The sequence below is a fragment of the Corythoichthys intestinalis genome, chromosome 4 (assembly GCF_030265065.1).
Source record: "Corythoichthys intestinalis isolate RoL2023-P3 chromosome 4, ASM3026506v1, whole genome shotgun sequence".
Classification (NCBI taxonomy): Eukaryota; Metazoa; Chordata; class Actinopteri; order Syngnathiformes; family Syngnathidae; genus Corythoichthys; species Corythoichthys intestinalis.
In genome coordinates, this window is record NC_080398.1 from 3,035,547 (window position 1) to 3,057,360 (window position 21,814).

The window sequence follows — 21,814 nt, forward strand, 5'->3', positions numbered from 1 at the left end:
GACTTTATTATTGCCAGAGATGCTGAAAGTGGCTGTCTCAGTTTCACCAATAGGACTCCATTATACCAATCAGAGTTAACAATGTTTGTTCTCCACTAGAGGGCACGCATGCTCTTTGGACGGGTGATGTTACATATTGTTGTTCTGGTCTGAATTTGATTATTTTTGTGTCATTTTGGACTAATATGGTCAAGTAATAGGTTATAATACAGTATACAAATAATAACAGTTCATATTGATAAAGTAGTGCTGAGAAAAAATATATACCACAATCAAAAAACAAACATTGTAAGCAGTTAATCACAATGTTACTCAATACTAGAGTGTTCTTGTCAACGATTACCGTAATTTTTTAATCATGTGGCTTATCGCCCAGTGTGGCTTATTTGTTGATTTATTTGAGTTAATAGGTAACACTTTATTTGACAGCAGCGTCATAAGACCGTCATAAATATGACATGACACTATCATGGGAATTACCGAATGCTTATGACAGATGTCATTAAGTTTTAACCGGCAAATTATGTCACCAACTCCATTTATGTCCAGCTCGAATCTTTTACATCCATTCAAAAGTAAGATAATTTGCTAGATAACACTAAATGACATCTGTTATAAGCATTCATTAATACTCTTGACAGTGTCATGTCATTATTATGATTGTCTAATGACAGTCTTGTGGCGCTACTGTCAAATAAAGTGTAAAAATACCATAACTAGCATTTAGTGAAACAACTGGAACAGTAACGGAAGAAATAATTAGCACAGAACATGACTTTTGATCGTTATTTATATCTGTAGTGCTGCAATACATGTTAGGAGGCATGTTGGTCAATAATAGTGTTGACAGCAGGTGGCAGCAGAGGTTGACTGTCTCCCCTAAGGGAGAAGTGATGGCCAAATGAGACTTCTTGAAGCAATGAAGCTTTGCGCCAATTGGTTCAAAGCTTCATGGTGGTTCATTTGGTCTTATGACAGTCTTATGATGCCGCTGTTAAATAAAGTAGTGCTGCAACGATTAATCGATTAACCCGAGTATTCGATTCGAAAAAGATATTCGGATTAAATTTTGTTGCTTCGAATATTTGTTTAGTTAAATTGCCGTTGTAATGGTTTATTTTGAAAGTGTTTGCCTTTAGTTTTATTGATTGGGTGGATACACTGCCTTTTGGTCTTAAATTTTGTTGCTTCGAATATTTGTTTAATTAAAGTGGCGTTGTAATGGTTTATTTTGAAAGTGTTTGCCTTTAGTTTTATTGATTGGGTGGATACACTGCCTTTTGGTCTTCCTAATTTTACATGGCTGAATCAAACTGCTCCCTGTTAAGACCAACGTAAGCTGGTTTTTGTTCAAGCTAATGTTTTTTAATGCATTCATAATTTAGTTTATAGGTACTATATTTAGCCATTTTTTGTGGGAATATGTGTCTGAATCATTTGTTAAGAGCAATGTAAAAAAATGTTAGCATTTTATAGCATCTAAGCTAGCGGACTTTTGCTACGCAAGTTAGCCAATTGTTCCTTTGTTGGACTTGGATCCTTATTTTTATTATATATATTTTTTTAATACCATTTGAGGCTCAGCTCAGGTATTTTGATTTTCCATGTTTCTTATACAATTACTCGATTATCCGAATTAACTAGTTCTTTGATTAATCGACTACTAAAATAATCGATGGCTCAGCCCTAAAATAAAGTGTTACCAGTTAATATCTTTTGGATTTAAATGTCCCATAATACAGTGAGGACAGCTGCGGCTTATGGTCCAGTGCGGCTTATCTACGAACAAATGCCGTTTCCGTGTCAAATTTGGTGGGTGGCGGCTTATAGACAGGTGCGCCTTATAGTCCGAAAATTACGGTACATGAGTAATAACATTTAAGTAAATTAGTAAGTAAATTTTTGGGCTACTGTACCTACCTCTGCTTAATATGTTCAATTGACAAAATTTGGGAAAAGATTAAAACTTTTATACATAGGCTGAGTTTGACTTTTGGGGAGGGGGGGCACAACATGTTGATGACCCCGAAACGCAGTGTCAGCAATAAAATTACAAGAATATTTACAATAATAAGTTGAAAATGAGCATTTTTTTTTGTTTCCCATCATTCTTGAGGGGAATTCTAAATCAGGCTGCTGGCAGGACAGCTATACTTTTCATCCATTGAATATTGTATGCCCGCCGGTGTTGTGCCAATGTAGTTACCTCAGTCAAAAATTGTATCCCCTGGACGGAGCCATATGGAAGTAGATTTGTGTCTTCATTATTCGATCAAAAAAAAAAAAGTTTCTTCAGTCAAAAAATGTGGGTGCAAAAATAAATCTGAAATTAAAAAAATGCGTTAGAAAGCTATTTTTATTTGATTTATTTTTTTTTATTGAAGTCAATTTTTTTTTTGGTTGAAGCAACTTTTTTGATTGAAGTAATGTTGATTTGTGTTTGGGCCAAATTTTGGCTAGGACATTTGTGTCTTTATTATTCAATCAAAAAAGTTACTTCATACAAAAAAATATGTATTTTCAAAAGGAAATCACTTCAATCAAAAAAAGAAAAATTTCAATCATAGAAAAAAACTTATTGAATGCGAAAAAATATTGCAGACTCAAAAATTTGCATTTCAACACATACATTTTAATTTTAAAAAATTTGATTTTAGCTATACTTTTTGTGTTTTGGCCTTATAATGGGTAGGACATTTGTGTCTAAATCATTCAGTCCCCCAAAAAGTTGCTTCAGTCATGAAAAAATATTTTCAATCAAAGAAAAAAATCATTTGAAAAATTGCCCTCTCCTATTTTTTTTATTTTTTGAAAATAATATGCAGAGCAAATGACCGTCTAAGGTGCTAGTCATACGATCTGTTCGAAAAATAATTTTTACCCACTATAAAATTATCTTTTTTTTTTTTTTCATTTCATTCATTTTTGTTTTGTGTTTTCTTGCTTTACAACTTTTATATCCATATAACAAAGTCAATTACATGCAATGACACTTTTGGCCACCGGGGGGTTAAACTCCGCTTATGCTTTTATATCTTTTATGTTTCAATTTTATGACACCTGCCATAGTTCTCATTATTATTTACTTTTTCGACGGTATTTCATTACCCGAATAATTCTTTTATTCGTACGTGCACTTTCGTACGTCCCTTTGTTTTGTTTTGTTGCATTGAAATAAATAAAATGGCTAGACTGTATGCAAATGAGAAGACCTTACCGGAAGTTTTCACAAGGTTGTGCCCCGGCATTGCGCTAATGAGCTGTCAATCAGCGAGTACCGGAAAAGGCGGGTCTACCATAACAAGACTAGAGGAGTCAGTCTTTCAGTCATTCACTCGAGAAGAAGAGTGGAGAGGAAGGAGGTAGTTCACTCGGGCTTTTTTTCGGTTCCAAAAGAAGACACCAATTCAGCAACCGAGCGGAATTCGCTTTCTCTTGTCGGCTCCTTAAGTGTTTCTCCGCTGTCGGCTTGCTCTTTGTCGGGTCTCGAACAATGGACCCTCATCGCTGTGACGACGAGACGGACTACGAGGATGAAGAAGTAGACCCTCGCATCCAGGTAGTCACGTTTGACCTTAATACGTCCAGTTTTTAAACCTACGACGTCAAATATTTGGTAAATTTCATTTTTGTTCGACTGACGGCGTTTTTATCTCGAGAAGTGTCATCCGTTTTGTGTGAATGAATATTAACAAGAACACTAGCACATTATTAACACTCAACGACGTTCGTTTATTCGCTGCCAACACCTTCATTCAAAATGGCTTTGACGTCTAGCGCCGTCAATGGCACTGAAAGGTAATTCTTAGCTAGTCCTCACAGTTTGAATGAATTGGACGTCTATCGCCGTCAATGACGTGCACAACTATAGAGTGTTATTTGGGGTCATAACTATTCATTTGACTGAAATTTATACGACATATTAATTTTAGGGCTGCGATTAATTTTTTAAATCGAGTTAATTACAGCTTAAAAATTAATTAATCGTAATTAATCGCAATTCAAACCATCTATAAAATATGCCATATTTTTCTGTAAATTATTGTTGGAATGGAAAGATAAGACACAAGATGGACATATACATTCAACATACGGTACATAAGTACTGTATTTGTTTATTATAACAATAAATCAACAAGATGGCATTAACATTATTGACATTCTCTTAGAGTGATCCATGGATAGAAAGACTTGTAGTTCTTAAAAGATAAATGTTAGTACAAGTTATAGAATTTTTATATTAAAACCCCTCAATGTTTTCGTTTTATTAAAATTTGTAAAATTTTCAATCAAAAAATAAACGAGTAGCTCGCTATTGTTGATGTCAATAATTACACCATGCTCACTCATGGTACTAACCCATAAAATCAGTTAGACTCAAGCACCAGAATAGGGCGCCAAAAACCAAAAAACAAGTAACAAGCGGGCATTACACTGTAATTGTTAATTGCGTCAAATATTTTAACGTGATTAATTAAAAAAGTAAATTACCGCCCGTTAACGCGATAATTTTGACAGCCTTAATTAATTTATATATGTTTGTTTATTAACGTATATGTATTATAATGATAAATAACATAGAAAAAAGTGTTTTAGATTACAAAAAAGTCACTTACCCTTTAAATGGTAGTGTTTACTTTTGCTTATATATTATAAAATGGTACTTTCTAAAGTTTTGAAAGGTGATGTTCATTTAAACTGATTTTTTTTTAAACATCCTTATAAACAACAGTATAATTTTTAATATTATGTTAACATTTTATTTCTATTACACACGATAATTTGTCATGCAGAAATTGAAATCATACTCTGCTCAACATTTATTTTTATTTATACTGTAAACCATAAATTGTACTAAGAAATGAGATTTCTTCAACCATAATTGTACGTGCAGACAATCATTTAATTTAGAAAACTGCATTTGTTGTCCTAAAATGAGCGTAAAAATCTAAAAGAATGATATGCAAAACCAGCACAAATGGCCAAAAAAAAAAAAAAGTCCAATTTAGTTCTGCAAAAAAATAGGGAAGTTTAAAAAATGAACTGTCATTGAATAAGGAAGCACTAACACCTGCTACAGTTGTCACAACACTAAAATTTCCAATTTCAGAGGTCTGCAATTTCTATTAAGCTGTAACTATAACATTTCTAAGTTACCAGTTAAATTAGCCAAATTCCACACTCAACTCATGTCATGGTCAATGATATATAATCACAATTGTTCACTACATAGATATTACATTTGGAACAATTTAGACATACAATATCGAAAAAAAAAATCTTTATATATTGAAAGATGGGTCAATTATAACATTTTCTTAGTCAATTATTGAATGATGAAGGTCTACTTTCTACATAAAACGAATTTTGCTTATAGTACTGTCGTTATACCTCGTGAATATTCTATTGTGTTTGATGCAATACCAGAGGGCTCGAAGATTATTACAATATTCTCCTAAAGGTGGAAATTTTAACATTGCAATCTTTGATCTAAAGTTGGTTCATAGGTTATAAATGTGGATTATTAACCTCTGAAACCTCAAACTTGTTTGAGAGGACTTCTTCAAAGGGAGATGGTTTCCAAACCTGCAGCAATTTATTATTGGAATGTTTTATATGAAAATATTAAATGGAAACATACTTGGCTTTTGCCTAGAAAATATCTATGAAGAAATAAAGTTGTAGAATTCACACTTAAAATACTTTACAGGTGTTATACTGTAAAGACAACAATGGTAAAATTTAAAATTAATATGCTCTTTTTGTGCAAAATTTTGTGCATTTATTTTGGGGATGGACTTACTTTAACATCTTCTGGGTTGACCTGCATAATTTTATTAACTCCAAAGTTAAAGCAACACTAAAGAACTTTCAGTTTTGGTCGATTTTAGTGGCGCAAGTTGACAAAAACAGTAGCGTTTTGCCTTAAGGAAGACCGCATTTTGCAATGAGGACCAGCGCACAGTGTTGTAAAATCCTGATCTCCTGGTCACCTGTAGTTGGAATGAACAAAATTTCTGTTTCCAGCTGCTGTGTAAAAGATAAATAGTAATGAATCCAGTTGTGGTTAAACAATATCATAGACCCCATAACAGAGGTGTCATTCAACTAGTTGTCAGTTAATATATCATCTCAAATGGTATGAAAATATTTTAAAAAGGTTGAAAAGTTCCTTAGTGTGGCTTTAAGCCCTCATTGAAAATGGTTTTTAGACATATTTTGTTTGGCCTATCCAACATTGAAGAACTAGAACTGGATAAAAGATATGTTCTAAATCTTAATTTTGATGAAATTCCGCATTCACTGTGTAAAATATGTAAATCAAAAACCAAATTTTCATGTTTTTGGGAAAATGTTTTCTTTATACTTGGATGATTTAAGTTTCTCTTTGAACCCCAAGGCTATAAGGACCAAGAGATTCCGCAAACAATACAGCTTGTGTTGAAAAATTAGCCTGACCCTTTTATTTGTTCTTAATATTTTTATTTTTTGTTGTAAATTTGCTGATTCTATGTAAATGGTTCATGGTTGTATTTGTTGTGAATAAGTTAAAATAAATAGATAAATGAAAATAAAATTTACAACTTATTATCATTACTACGGTTGTTCCGATCATGTTTTTTTGCTCCCGATAAATGTGACTTTGTATATTGGGACTAAATATTGCCATCTAGTGTATTTGTTGAGCTTTCAGTAAATGATACTGCAGCCATTTAAATTCTACCCAAATGCATGATGAGAAGTGCAACCATGACTGTGCGTAGGGGCACCAATTGATATATCTTCTCTGCATTGGGAAAGAACATAGGGTGTTAAGAAATTGATCAACTATTACCTTTCTTCCCCACATTGCCTCCCACGTTACTTTTAATTGCTGAGAGAGGTATTATAAGGCTTTATCCACATAAAAAGTGGCTTCAAAGGCTGTCAAAATTCTCTCTACTCATTATACGCTGCCTTTTAGCGCTATCTATAGGTAAAACGGCGCCTTTGTAGATTGAACGCAACAATGCGTGAGTGGGTCGTGCAGCGCATGCGTTAATAATTTAACGTGATTCATTTTTTAAAATTACCGCCCTTAACGCAATAAATTTGATAGCCCTACTATAAGCCTAAACTACTCTGGATGAGTGTAAGAAATTTTGTCTGTAACGTTAAATACAATTAGAAAACGATTTAAAGGAAAAAAAAAAAAATTTTTTTTTAAACGCATGTCCGATATTTTTTTGCCGATTCCGATACTTTGAAAATGATGTGATCGGACCCGATCGATCGGGACACCTTTAAATAGCATCTTTGATAATACGGCATTACAGAACTCACCTTGCATGTAAAATCTCTGCTCAGCCAGCAGCGGGGTTGGGCTGGCCCCTCCCAACAGAATGCCGAGCGAACTGGAGTATATAAAAAATGCGTTGAGGAAAATTAAACCACGGAAGTGGACTGCGTGGCACCCCAAGTCACAAACGCATGCAATCAATTTCACTTTCATGAATTTTTTGCCTGTCAAAATTGTCACCATTTCCAGGAGAGCGATGAGGAGAAACTCATCTCACCCAGGCCCTGTTGACATTTATTCCGCCACATGACAACAAATTTCTGATGCTAAAACAAATGAATGAATATCAAATCTATCGATACTTTTGTGACCAAATATCATATCCGGTTACAACATTATGCATATGGATACGTTTGACAACTTGCATATTTCTATCCTTAATATCTATTTCATGCTTTTTCAACAATAAACAAACACCATCCATAAAAATCCTCGGGAGTAGGGCCAAATCGGTTCTGGCACGAGGCACGATATTCAACATTCAATTCACCCAGAATTATCCTTCCCATAATCGTAATGGAACAAATCCTTTCCAGAGCACAGATGCGACGGACTATAAAATATTTATGTAACAGCTTTAACTCATTGGCTGTTATTCACAACATGCTTTAGGGTGGCAACAAACACAATTCAGAGCAATTCACAATTAAGTAACACCATATTAAGCTTGTGTTTTTAATTTAACAGTTTAACGAAGCAAAATGTAATATTACCCCAGTGATGCTTACACTGAACAAATATAGGTCAAAAAGCATTGAGGGAGTACTAGGGCTGTCAAACAATTCAAAATTTTAATTGAGTTAATTACAGCTTAAAAATTAATTAATCGTAATTAATCGCAATTCAAACCATGTATAAAATATGCCATATTTTTCTGTAAATTATTGTTGGAAAGGAAATATAAGACACAAGATGGATATATACATTCAACATACGGTACATAAGTACTGTATTAGTTTATTATAACAATAAATCAACAAAATGGCATTAACATTATTAACATTCTGTTAAAGCGATCCATGGATAGAAAGACATGTAGTTCTTAAAAGATAAATGTTAGTACAAGTTATAGAAAAAACCCCTCTTAATGTTTTCGTTTTAATAACATTTGTAAAAATTTCTACAAAAAATAAACTAGTAGCCCGCCATTGTTGATGTCAATAATTACACAATGCTCATGGGTGCTTAAGCCCATAAAATCAGTCGCACCCAAACGCCAGCAGAGGGCGACAAAACTCCCCAAAACACAAGTAACAAGTTGGCATTGCACTGTGCTGTCATTTTAATCTGTTTGAGCGGGGCATGTGCGTTAATTGTGTCAAATATTTTAACGTGATTAATTTTAAAAATTAATTACCGCCCGTTAACGCGATAATTTTGACAGCCCTAGTAAGTACATGAAAATAATAAATAATTGATTTTTAAAATGTATTTATTTGAATGTTGTATTTTGGACATATGCCAGATGAAAGAAAATAAAACAAAGAAGACATTTTTAAAAAATCTGACAAAACCAATGTGATACTTAGGATATCAGCAATAACTAAGACAATAGTAATAATTATTTTTATAATAATATATAATATAAAACAAAGTTGGAGAAATACTGTACAACTAAAAGTTGGAAAATTCAACAAAAAGAAAAACAAGACAGAATAAATGTATAATAGAAAATAATTTTAAAAAATTAAAAAATGAATCAAAATATAAGATTTTTTAAAAATTAAAAACCAAAAGGAAATTTAAAAAATATGTTGAAATACTTTTAATACATAAAAAAAAATATTTTTTTAGAAAATAAGAAATTTTATAAAAAAAGGAAATAATAAATTTCCCATTTTATTAATCTAAAAAGTACAAAAAATAAGCAGAAAATATTTTAATTTTCTATGTAGACTTAGATTTTTTTATTTCTATCTTGATATTGATTCTTAATTCTCTGTTCATTAATTTAAAAAATATATTTTTATTGTATACATATTTGAATTTTTTACTTTAATTTCTTGTTATTTCTGTTTTTATGCTATTCAGGATTGTTTAATCATAAATTGATAAATTCAAAACTTCAAGAGAATGTTTTAGAAAATGTTGTTAAAAAGTAAGAATTTATTAATAAATTCATTTTTTAAATCATTAATTAAAAAAAAATACAAAAAATGTAATTTAAAAAAATCTATGCTTTGATTTCTTATTTTGGTTTTTTCATGATTCTTATTAAGGAGGGTTTAATTTTTTACTGTATTTTTAAATGTAATTTGAAAGTTTTTCATTTTCTAAATATATAATTTTTTTTTAATCAATAACATTTATTTGTGAATTTAATCCTTTATTTATTTTATAAACACTTTAAACACCCTTACGGGTCCAGACATCCAATCCATTTGAAGTGGGAGGGTTGACAGCGAGTTCGTTCATTCGCTGCCATCCCTCCCACTTCAGATGGATTGGACATCTACTAGTGATAAACTCGTGATATATCAACGTCAAAACCATAAAACAAAGTGCACATTATAGCACATAATTTGCTGCAAATTTCACTTCCTGACATTACCTTTGGCATTTCTTGTATTACAGGGCGAGCTGGAGCGACTCAACCAATCGTCCGACGACATCAACCGATGCGAGATGGAGCTGGAGGTCAGTGCGATGGCGATAATGTTGTACTAAGCTAGCTATAGAAACACTAGGGGAATTTCCGTGTATACTTACGTATAGGTCGCTACCCTAATTTATGGTTTAAAAAAGTAGGTACTTTAGGTTGACCCTCGTTTAGGTCGCACCAGAATCAGGGAATTTTTTTGGGCAAATCTTTGGTCCAACTTTCGATACCAATATGACTGAAACGGATGAAACTTGGTACATTTTATGATTTATTAACTGTATTTTCATAGTAAGAACTAAGTACACAACACAAACGATGCCAGCGTGGTAATATAATAAGTTTCTAGTTTTTTTTTTTTCCGTAAGTGTCTTACGGCAGTACTTCTCAAATAGTGGGGCGCGCCCCCCTGGGGGGGCGCAGAGCGATGCCAGGGGGGGCGCATGTGACCTCGGGGAACATGCTTTTTTTTTTTTTTTTTTTTTTTTTTTTTTTTTGCTGTACTGGAATAAAGTGTACTTGCACATCCACTCAGTAGGTGGCAGTGGCGCTCTCATTTTCAGAGTGCGCGCAGTCTTTTTGAACTAAGGAAGAGCACTGAGCACACACAGACAACAGATATGAAGAGCAGTGTGCCACCGCCGTTTTCGAAAGCCGTTTTCCGACCGGACTCACTCACGCAGCGACCCACTGTCTTGTCCGGTTCTCACGTCGCCGCCCGAGAAGTACCGTTTTCGGCTTGGGATCGTCACGACGACCGCCCTCACCTACGGTTCTACCTCGGCCGCCGTGAATGTGCTTTTTTCGTGCAGTTTGCCTTTTAGCTTTGACTTTTAATACAGTGGGTGATGATGAAAGACCACTGTTTACTGTGTCTAAAAATAATTATAGCAGACAGCCAGAAGCCAAATCAATTAAGACGCCACTTAAAGACATTAGACCCCAATCTCATTGTTAAACCGCTTGATTTTTTCAGTGAAAACGTGCCGAATATTGCCAACAGTCGTCCTGCTTTGTCAGTGTTATGTCAGTAAGCTAGTGAGCATTGTTAGCATGCTCATTGCAAAATAACTCCACACCATTGCAAAGGAGGTAAATACTGTGAGCAGCAAAAATAAGAACTGTCCTGTCCAAGGACACTTTTTTTTTTTTCTTTTATTCAGATTTGTTTTTTCGGTCAAATTTTTTGGCACATTGTCCTCATGAGTGAATGTTTCTAATCAATTTTAATTTGTTATTATTTACTGATTTTATGACATTTTATTTTTCTGTATCAAATGGTCAAAAATGTACCTTGAGTGTATTTTTTAGTTTGGCTTTGATTTTTTTTTTTTTTTTTTTTAAATTCAGGCAAATTGATGCACGTCAAGTCTTCTCTGTTACAAACAAAACAATGTTAATAAAGTTATACTTCATTACAAGTTGATCTACGTTACTTTTTTTCTTTAATAGAAAAAAAGGACACAATGTTAGGCAGATGCGTATTTATAATAGTAATTTTATAGACAAATGATACTATTTACAGTGGCGGCGTCTTCCTTGGAGGGGGCGTGACAGAAAATAATTGAGAAGCACTGTCTTACGGTAACTCTTCCTCATCACTATGGATGGAAGCCCTCAAATTCCTCTTGATATGCGCTCCTAGAGCAACCTCTTGAGGTCGCTGGGCGACATTGCTTGTTTTGAAAGCCAAGATGGCTGCGCGACGTACGCAGTTGCAGCTTCGGTCGTGATGTCGGTCTTTATTTCTTCCTTGGGAAAGTCGTAAGTAGTGCTGCAACGATTAATCAATAACCTCGAGTATTCGATTAGAAAAAAAGATTCGAATTAAATTTTGCTGCTTCAAGTATTCGTTTAATTAAAGTGGCATTGTAATGGTTTATTTTGAAAGTGTTTGCGTTCAGTTTTATTGATTTGGGTGGATACACTGCCCTCTAGTATGCCTCATTTCACATGGCTGAATCCAGCTGCTCCATGTTAAGACCAACATAAGCCAGTTTTTTGTTTGCACTGTTTTTTTAAATGCATTCGTCATTTAGTTATACGTATAGGTATATTTAGCCATTGTTTGTGGGAATATGTGTCTGAACCATTTGTTAAAAGGATTGTAAAAAAATAAAAATAAAAAAAATTAAAAAAAGCTAAGGGAGCTCAGGTATTTTAATTTTTCATGTTACTCATCCGATTACTCGATTATTCGAACTAACTACTTCACCGATTAATCGACGACTAAAATAAACGATAGCTGCAGCCCTAGTTCAGACCAACACTAGCTTTTGTTTGAGCTAATATTTTTTTAATGCATTCGTAATTTAAATTTATAGTTATATTTAGCTGTTTTTTTGTGGGAATACGTGTCTGAACCATTTGTTAAGAGTATTGCTAAAAAAAAAAAATGTTAGCATTAAATAGCATTTAAGCTACTGGACTTTTGCTATGCAAGTTAACCAAATGTTCTTTTGTTGTACATAGATCCTCATTTATTTACTTGTGTATTTTTGTTTGAGGCTTAGCTCAGGTATTTTAATTTTTCATGTTCCTTATCCGATTACTGGATTATTCGAACTAACTAGTTCACCGATTAATCGACTACTAAAATAATCGATAGATTCAGCCCTAGTGGTAAGTAGCGTTTGTCTAAAGAACAGTGCATATTTTTGTTGTACAAGAATTTTTTTATTAGATATTTGTTTTATTAATATTTATTTATTATTTTAATCGTAACTTGTCTGTATAGTTAGCATACGTACTGTAGCTAATGCTAACTGGTAAGATTTTTTCAGTTTTACGACCGTCTGAATTGGGCGATCGTGAGACGGCGTATAGATCGCACCTGAAAATTTTGGTTTAAAAAATGCGACCTATATGCGAGTTATACGATACATCCATTTTGGTGATGATCCAACCCTGATGAAGGGGTTGCTGCTCGGCCAGGTGTGGGTCGGCCCTTCTCGACCCGATGCCGAGCGAACTGAAGTATATAAAAATGCATAGGGGAAAACTAAACCACAAAAGGGAATCATGTGGTACTCCCCAAGTCACACAGGTGTGCAATCGCTTTCACTTTTGTGAGATTTTGGCCTGTCAAATTGTCACCATTTCTAGGAGAGCGAGATTCAAGAAACGGGCCTCCGAAAGAGGCTCCGTCTGTCAGTTAATTTTTAAACCCGGTTCATCTATTGTCTTCAATAGAAGCCATTGAGTTAACAGGATGGTTAGCTAACATAAGTGTTGACAATCCCATGATTATAGACTTACAATTACATACAATACATTCTCATGTCGCTGATATTTTTCCTGACATCAGCTGTTGAAAAGCAAGAAATTCTTGTGCTGCTCATTGTTTACAAGCCTGTTGAATTCCTTAAATTATTTAATTTGTTGACTCACCTGACCAGGGTCACATGGAATCCACCTAAGTTGCCATAAGTGACCCCTTAGCATCATTAAAACTCAGCCACGTCTTACATTTTTACGTTTCTAGGCCAGCAACATTGTAAAAGAGTCGAAAGTCTCACGCTGTCCTGAAGTCAGCAAATAGATAATCTCTGTCTGATGACGGGATGTGCCACTCTTATTGCAAATGTCGGATTATCAGAGCCCAAAACAGATGTTTATCTGCTTTTTAACAGGACGCCAGGCAAAAATTCCGCTCTGTTTTGGTTGACGCCACCGTCAAGCTCGACGAGCTGCTCGACAAAATCGGGAAACCCGTCGACGAGTCCAAACCGTACTGGGACGCTCGACGTCTAACCCGACAGGTAAGTTATATTTACATTTTAGGCAGCGTGGTTTCCTTCAACCATGGCGATAACGAAAATATTTCGTCAGCCAACGCTTTTTTTCATGATGACGATGAGACGCTAATAAGCAAAAAATGTGTTTTGGGAGACTAAAATATAACCAGACGAGACAAAAATGCAAAATGTTTGGGAGTGAATGAGTTAACTTTTTTTTTTTCATTTGTTTTTTTGTTAGCCTTTATTTCTTTAATAAAAAGAGAAACTTTTGTCTATACATTTTTAGTATAGTGAAAACTGAAAAATCTGTAAATGTCAAGATCTTTGTAGTTTGTAGACCTTGACGAAAGCACATGTCTATCTTTGTAATAAATGCAAACATGTGCTTTTGCTTTGGAAAACAATCATACAGTTGCATAACATCCATAGTTTTTTCTATTGGTGCACTATTCTTGCTAAAATGGTAACTCCAGGGTCATACAACATAGATAAACTAATCTAAAAAATAAACGGTGATTAATCCTTAATCTAAATAAATACAAGTATTCCCCGGGTTACGATGTACTCGACTTGGCTTCCATTTTGTCTCCAGTTGTGTTTTGTGTTAAGTCGCATAAACAGTACCTTATTGTAACCTCCCATTATCGTATTTTTTACTGTACTTTATTAATATGACGTGTTCTGTCCTCTTTTTTTTCCGTTTTTCAGCTTTACAGACAAAAAAAAAAAAAAAAAAGATTAATTTGAAAAATACAGTTAAAGCCCAGCCCTAGACTTCATAAGGTATTGACGGGACACGGGGCCGATTCATAGGGGGCCTATTTCCGTCAAAGCTGACCAAGTGGAAACACAAAGAGTTTTTTCCGTTGAAGATTTTTGTGAATAAATGCTTAAATCCCTGTATTCTTTATAGATATGGACATAAAACAGTCTCAATTATTGGTTAAAAGCAAAAAAAAACGTGCAGTTAGCATTTATTTGACGTAAATATTGCAAACTATGATGCTAGTCGGTAAGCATATAGCGGCTGCCATATGTAAAAAAGCTTTTTCCGTTGAATACTTGTGAATAAATGCTTAAATCCTTGTATTCTTTATAGATATGGACGTAAAACAGTCTCGATTTTTGGTTAAAAGCAAAAAAACTGTGCAGTTAGCGTTTATTTTGCGTAAATATTGCGAACGATGATGCTTGTCGGTAAGCAAATTAGCGGCCGACATATGTAAACAAAGAGCTTTTTCCGTTAAATTCTTGTGAATAAATGCTTAAATCCCTAAATTCTTTATAAACATAGATGTAACAGTCTCGATTCTTGGTTAAAAGCAACAACAACAAAAAAAGTGCCGTTATTATTTATTTTACGTAAATATTGCAAACTATGATGCTAGTCGGTAAGCAAATTAGCGGCCGCCGTGTAGTGTAAACAAAGAGCTTTTTCTGTTAAATTATGGTGGATAAATGCTTAAATCCCTGTATTCTTTATAGATATGGACGTAAAACAGTCTCAATTATTGGTTAAAAGCAAAAAAAAAAAACGTGCAGTTAGCATTTATTTTACGTAAATATTGCAAACTATGATGCTAGTCGGTAAGCATATAGCGGCTGCCATATATAAAAGAGCTTTTTCCGTTAAATTTTTGTGAATAACTGCTTAAATCCCTTAATTCTTTATAGATATGGACGCAAAACAGTTTCGATTCTTGGTTAAAAGCAAAAAAAACTTGCAGTTAGCATTTATTTTACATAAATATTGCAAACTATGATGCTCGTCGGTAAGCAAATTAGCGGCCGCCATATGTAAACAAAGAGCTTTTTCCGTTAAATTTTGGTGGATAAATGCTTAAATCCCTGTATTCTTTTTAGATATGGACGTAAAACAGTCTCAATAATTGGTTAAAAGCAAAAAAAACGTGCAGTTATCATTTATTTTACGTAAATATTGCAAACTATGATGCTAGTCGGTAAGCATATAGCAGCTGCCATATGTAAAAGAGCTTTTTCCGTTAAATTCTTGTGTATGAATTAGTGATGCACGATAATACATTTTTCAACCGATATCGATAACCGATAATTTCCTGCCCCTTCCACCCGATAACCGATAATGTCACGCCGATAATTCTATTCAAATATGTATGTAAAATGTTAACGTATACAAAGATCAAATGTTTTTTTTTTTTGCACATCAAATGTGAACAAGTCGTAAATTCCAACATATAAACAATGGCAATGACATTGTGTAATGGTAAGCTTTTGGCAACAATTACTTAGAGAGTAAACACCCAAGTTGCACAAAAATGCCTTTAAAAGTAAGCCATTCCTAACATATATATCAAATTACTACACTGCAAAAACACCTCCTTAAAACTATCAGAATTGGACAAAACTGTTGATTGCGCACATTTGGAGGCTAAATCAAGTATATAATTATCGGATTGCATTATCGGTTGAACTTCGCTTTATCTGGATTATCTGTGTGACGTCATAATTGCCATTATCGGCCGATAATTATCGGTGACCGATATTATCGTGCATCTCTAGTATAAATGCTTAAATCCCTGTATTCTTTATAGATATGGATGTAAAACAGTCTCGATTCTTGGTTAAAAGCAAAAAAACTGTGCAGTTAGAATTTATTTTACGTAAATATTGCAAACTATGATGCTTGTCGGTAAGCAATTTAGCGGCCGACATATGTAAACAAGGAGCTTTTTCCGTTAAATTCTTGTGAATAAATGCTTAAATCCCTAAATTCTTTATAAATATGGACGTAACAGTCTCGATTCTTGGTTAAAAACAACAACAAAAAAGTGCCGTTATCATTTATTTTACGTAAATATTGCAAACTATGATGCTACTAGGTAAGCAAATTAGCGGCCGCCGTATAGCGTAAACAAAGAGCTTTTTCCGTTAAATTATGGTGGATAAATGCTTAAATCCCTGTATACTTTATAGATATGGACGTAAAACAGTCTCAATTATTGGTTAAAAGCAAAAAAACCATGCAGTTATCATTTATTTTACGTAAATATTGCGAACTATGATGCTCTTCGGTAAGCAAATTAGCGGCCGCCATATGTAAACAAAGAGCTTTTTCCGTTAAATTCTTGTGAATAAATGCTTAAATCCCTTAATTCTTTATAGATATGGACACAAAACAGTCTCGATTGTTGGTTAAAAGCAAAAAAAAAAGTGCAGTTAGAATTTATTTTACGTAAATATTGCGAACTATGATGCTATTTGGTAAACAAATTAGCGGCCGCCATATGTAAACAAAGAGCTTTTTCCGTTAAATTCTTGTGAATAAATGCCTAAATCCCTGAATTCCTTATAGATATGGAGTTAAAAAGTCCTCTCGATTCTTAGTTAAAAGCAAAAAAAACGTGCAGTTAGCAGTTATTTTACATAAATATTGTGAAGTATAATGCCAATGCTGTAGCTGCTAATTTCTTGCTTTCGTACTTTTCAACCTAAATCCGGCGTTAGATCGCTGCATGTGACCGACTGCTAATAAATGAAGCGGAGTGTGGGACGGCCCCCCTTCGGGGAGGCGTGACTCAGTGAATGGGGAATGTGTCATGTCAATACATTATGAAGTCTATGGACCAGCAATCCTAAATGTATAAAAAGATTTTTAAAATAAACAATTTTTTAATAGAAAAAAATTTCAATTTATTTTTTAAACTGGGGAAAATAATATATATATTTTTTTATAATTCTTTTTTTTTTCTTTTAAAACCTTTTTATGATTTTTTTTTTGCATTCAGATTTTTAGCTATAATTTAATTTTTTTAAATTGCGTATTGTTTTAATTATTGGTAGTCTCCAGGTTACGACATACTTTCACGATTTTGACTTTACGATGCCAGTCTCGTCCTGCAGTTTGTCTCCAGTTGTTCTTTGTTTTTGTTTTTTAGTCGCGTAAACAGTACCTTGTTGTACCTCACAGTATCTCAGGTTTTCTGTTCTGTCCTCACTAAACGTGAAGTTTTTCAGCTTGACAGACACTAAACAAGGCAATTCGAAGCTTTTGACTTCCTTTACTTTTGACAATTTGTAAAGCTGTAACACACATATGTACACTTTTGTTCAAAAATGACACGTATTTTAACAATAAAACACTTGACACCAAACAGTTGGTGTTCAAACGTCCATGTAGTCTGATCAACATGTAAATTTTGTCGATTAAATTAGCCTAACAAAAGTCTGCTAGCTTAAATGCTACAAACGCTAACGTGTTCACAATTGTCATAGCGAATCACTCACACGTAACTCCACAAACTGGAGCTGTAAACTTAATTACAAATGCCTACACAAGCGTATATGAGCTGAAACAACTTTGTTTCGAAAATTTGGTTTACATCGCCAGCATAGGTACGGAGCCTTGTTGTTCGCTTAAAAAGACTTGTTTTTTTGGAACACACTGATGCTGCCTTTTGAAGTCCTGCACAAGACAGCCTTGACGCAATTATCCAACCCCCTGATGCTGTTTGCGTCGGTTAAAAATATCTCTGCCTCGACACTGAAGCGCCTTCTCTTCATGTTGTTACCAAGTAAAAATTATATTTAATTTCTGTCCGAGGATAAGAAACAAGAGTTCCGCGAGTAGATATTGGTGCGAGGCGCTAGCGGCGACGCATTTCCATTTCATCCTAAGTCCCCTGGAAGATAAAATCTAGATTTGTGTTTTCTGCATGTCTGCTTTGAGTTGGCGGGAAATTGCTGATTTGTGATTATCTGCTTAGGAGTCTGCCTTGAAAAACGGTCAGAGTCGAATTCTCTCAAATGAACCGAAGATGACGACACGCAGTTCGGGAGCGGAAGAAAATTATATTATAAAATAATATTTGATATTAAGCCCATCCAGATTGAAACTGGATGGCTGTCTTGTAGTCTGAACAGTCCCGAAGCATAGAAATCAGATTTTGCGAGACAGATTAAAACCACAAACGAGAGGTACCATATTTTTCGGACTACAAGCCCGAGTGAGTATAAGTCGCCCCAGCCATAAAATGCCCAATGGAGAGAAAAAAAACTAGGGCCGTCAAACGATTAAAAATTTTAATCGAGTTAATTACAGCTTAAAAAATAATTAATTGTAATTAATCGCAATTCAAACCATCTATAAAATATGCCATATTTTTCTGTAAATTATTGTTGGAATGGAAAGATAATGGGTTTTCCCATTGGCAGTGTATCAAATACTTTTTTACATTAAGTCTCTATAAGTGGAAATTAGGATTGAAATTTCAGACCTTTACATATTTTCTAAGTTGGTGAACCTGCAAAATCACAAGGGGTGCAAATACTTCTGCTCCTCACTGTATGTTGGGTTTTATGGCTCTCTCAGTCAAGAGGCCCTATAAGGACACTTGGATTCTTATTTCCTGTGTCTAATCAACTTGTAAGTCAGTGTGGAGGGAAAACAAAGAGAGCAGGTAGTTACATAATAAGGCACAGTGCGACGAATTTCAAAATTTACCGTTTGCAGAATGATTTAACCCCGAAACGCGATTGCGATCAAATGAAAAAACTACACACAACCATGGCACACTCCCATTTTGACTTACCTTGTGTATGAAACCGATTAAAATGGCGTACAATGACTCTCGTGCCTCTTTTAGCCGAATCGTGGGACTAAAAAAAACAGCAGTAGAGTATACGACTAGCAAAGGTAAATTGTCACTATGACAAGCACATGAACTGTGTGAATACAGTAGGGTGACCTCTTTTGACCCGGCCATGTCCACTTTTCACATCCTGTCCAGTGCGTCCGGCAGGATTTTATAAATTCATGAAAATGTCCGGTTTTCATTATGTTTCACAGGACCAATTAGCGTGTGTTGAAATTGACTGACGCTTTGGACAGAATTAGCGCAGCAACGATTAATTGATTAACTATTCAAATTACATTTTTTAACTTCGAGTATTCGTTTAATTAAAGTGACGTTGTAATGGTTTATTTTGAAAGTGTTTGCATTTAGTTTTATTGATTAGGGTGGATACACTGCCCTCAGGTCTGCCTCATTTTACATAGCTGAATTCAACTGCTCCCTGTGAAGACCAACGTAAACCAAGTTTTTCTTTAAGCTAATGTTTTTTAATGCATTAGTCATTTCGTTTGCATTTAGTTTTATTGATTAGGGTGGATACACTGCCCTCTGGTCTGCCTCATTTCACATGGCTGAATTAACTGCTCCCTGTTAAGACCAACATAAACCAAGTTTTTGTGTAAGCTAATGTTTTTTAATGCATTAGTTATTTAGTTTATAGGTATATTTATATTTTTTGTCAGAATATGTCTGAAGCATTTGTTAAGAGCATTATAAAAAAACGATAGCATTTAAGCTAGCGGACTTATGCTATGTAAGTTAGCCAATTGTTCTTTTGTTGTACATAGATCCTCATATTTTTTTAAAAATTATACCGTTTGAGGCTCAGGTATTTAAATTTTTCATGTTCCTTATCCGATTACTCGATTATTCGAACTAACTGGTTCATCGATTAATCGACTACTAAAAAAATCGATAGCTGCAGCCCTAGACAGAATACTACGGTACTGTGCTGCCTGTGACGTGTTCCCAGAGAGCCTTCCCAGTTGTTAAGACTTTTTTTTACGATCATTACGTATATAATCAAATGCTCATGTACCCAAAAGCGTAATTAAAATGAAAATACCTTTATAATACCTACTTTGGATACAAATGTTCAAATACGAATCCTTAGGACGACATTTATAATATTACCCAAAATAAGGAGGCACTCAATTTTGCTGATAAGCTTGCAAGGAGAAGGAGGGAAACTATACAGCTTCCGCAATCGTTCTTTAAAAAAAAAAAAAAAAAAAACTCCTCCTCCTTCACGTCTCTTTTTATTTGGGATGGCCCTAGCAACAAGAGAGGGTTCAACCTTAAAAGGATGGGGAGCAAAGCGGGCAACACCTCTATGAATTTGTTTGGCTATGTGTCTGCATGTAGGTGGGATTAATACATGTGTGTCAGCACATTCCAGCAAAGCAAAACTGTCTCTTGTTGCTTCTGCCCTTGGGAAGGCAAGAGTCTTCAAGCCTTCTTCAAGAAAAACATTCCTTAATTGTGAGCACAATGAGCAAAGCATTTCTTCATTGCGGGTAAAGGAATTTGCCCCCCTAACCCCCCACCAAGCCGCGGAAACAGCGCCAACTGAACGAAATGCTGTTCCTCTGGCACCGCTTCCGCAAGCCGACCAGTGGGGGGCCAAGATTCCGCACGTTCACTCCCGTGTTAACTAGAGATGTCCCGGGATGCCGATCGATCGGGTCCGGTCACGTCATGTTCAAAGTATCGGAATTGGCAAAAAAATATGCCTTTTTTTTATATATATATATCTATTTTTTAATTAAATCGTTTTCTAATTGTATTTAACGTTACAAACATAATATGTTACACTCAGCCAGAGTGTTTAGTTCAGGCTTAAGGTAGGGTTATCAAATTTATCTCGATAACGGCGGTAATTAATTTTTTAAAAAATGTATCACGTTAAAATATTTAACGCAATTCATGCATGCGCTGGCGCTGCACGACCCACCAACGCATTGTCGCGCACAATCTGTAATGGCGCCTATATAGAGAGATAAAAGGCAGCGTAAAATGAGTAGAGTGAATTTTGGCAGCCTTTGGAGCCTTTTTTTAATTGGCTTAAGCCTTAAAATCCCTCTCCCTACGATTAGAAATATCATGGGAAGCAATGTGGGGAAGCAAGGTGGCAATTGATCTTTTTCTTAACACCTTATGTTATTTCCCAACGCAGAGAAGATATATCAATTGGTGGCACTACGCACAGTCATGGTTCCACTTCCCATCATGCATTTGGGCATGGCTACAGTATCATTTATTGAAAGCTCAACAAATACACTAGATGGCAATATTTAGTCACAATATACAAAGTCACAAGTCTTTCTATCCGTGGATCCCTCTCACAGAAAGAATGTTAATAATGTAAATGCCATCTTGAGGATTTATTGTCATAATAAATAGTGTTGCACCGATACCATTTTTTGGCCCCGATACCGATACCTGGCTGTGCAGTATCGGCCGATACCGATACCACCCCGATTATATATTTTTTCTTTTTTTTTTTTCTTCCCAAAGAGCTACATAA

At 34.7% G+C, this 21,814-nt stretch overlaps 1 protein-coding gene across 1 annotated transcript in view; it reads left to right on the forward strand.

Moving 5' to 3' along the window:
- The first annotated feature begins 2,615 nt into the window (after positions 1–2,615).
- Positions 2,616–21,814, forward strand: part of LOC130914710 (SH3 domain-binding protein 5-like) — a 30,506-nt gene continuing 11,307 nt past the window's right edge. The window contains exons 1-3 of the mRNA XM_057834146.1: positions 2,616–3,559; positions 9,914–9,976; positions 13,571–13,699. Coding sequence (XP_057690129.1) covers positions 3,494–3,559; positions 9,914–9,976; positions 13,571–13,699 — 258 coding nt within the window. The 5' untranslated portion in view covers positions 2,616–3,493. The remainder of the gene's footprint in view (positions 3,560–9,913; positions 9,977–13,570; positions 13,700–21,814) is intronic.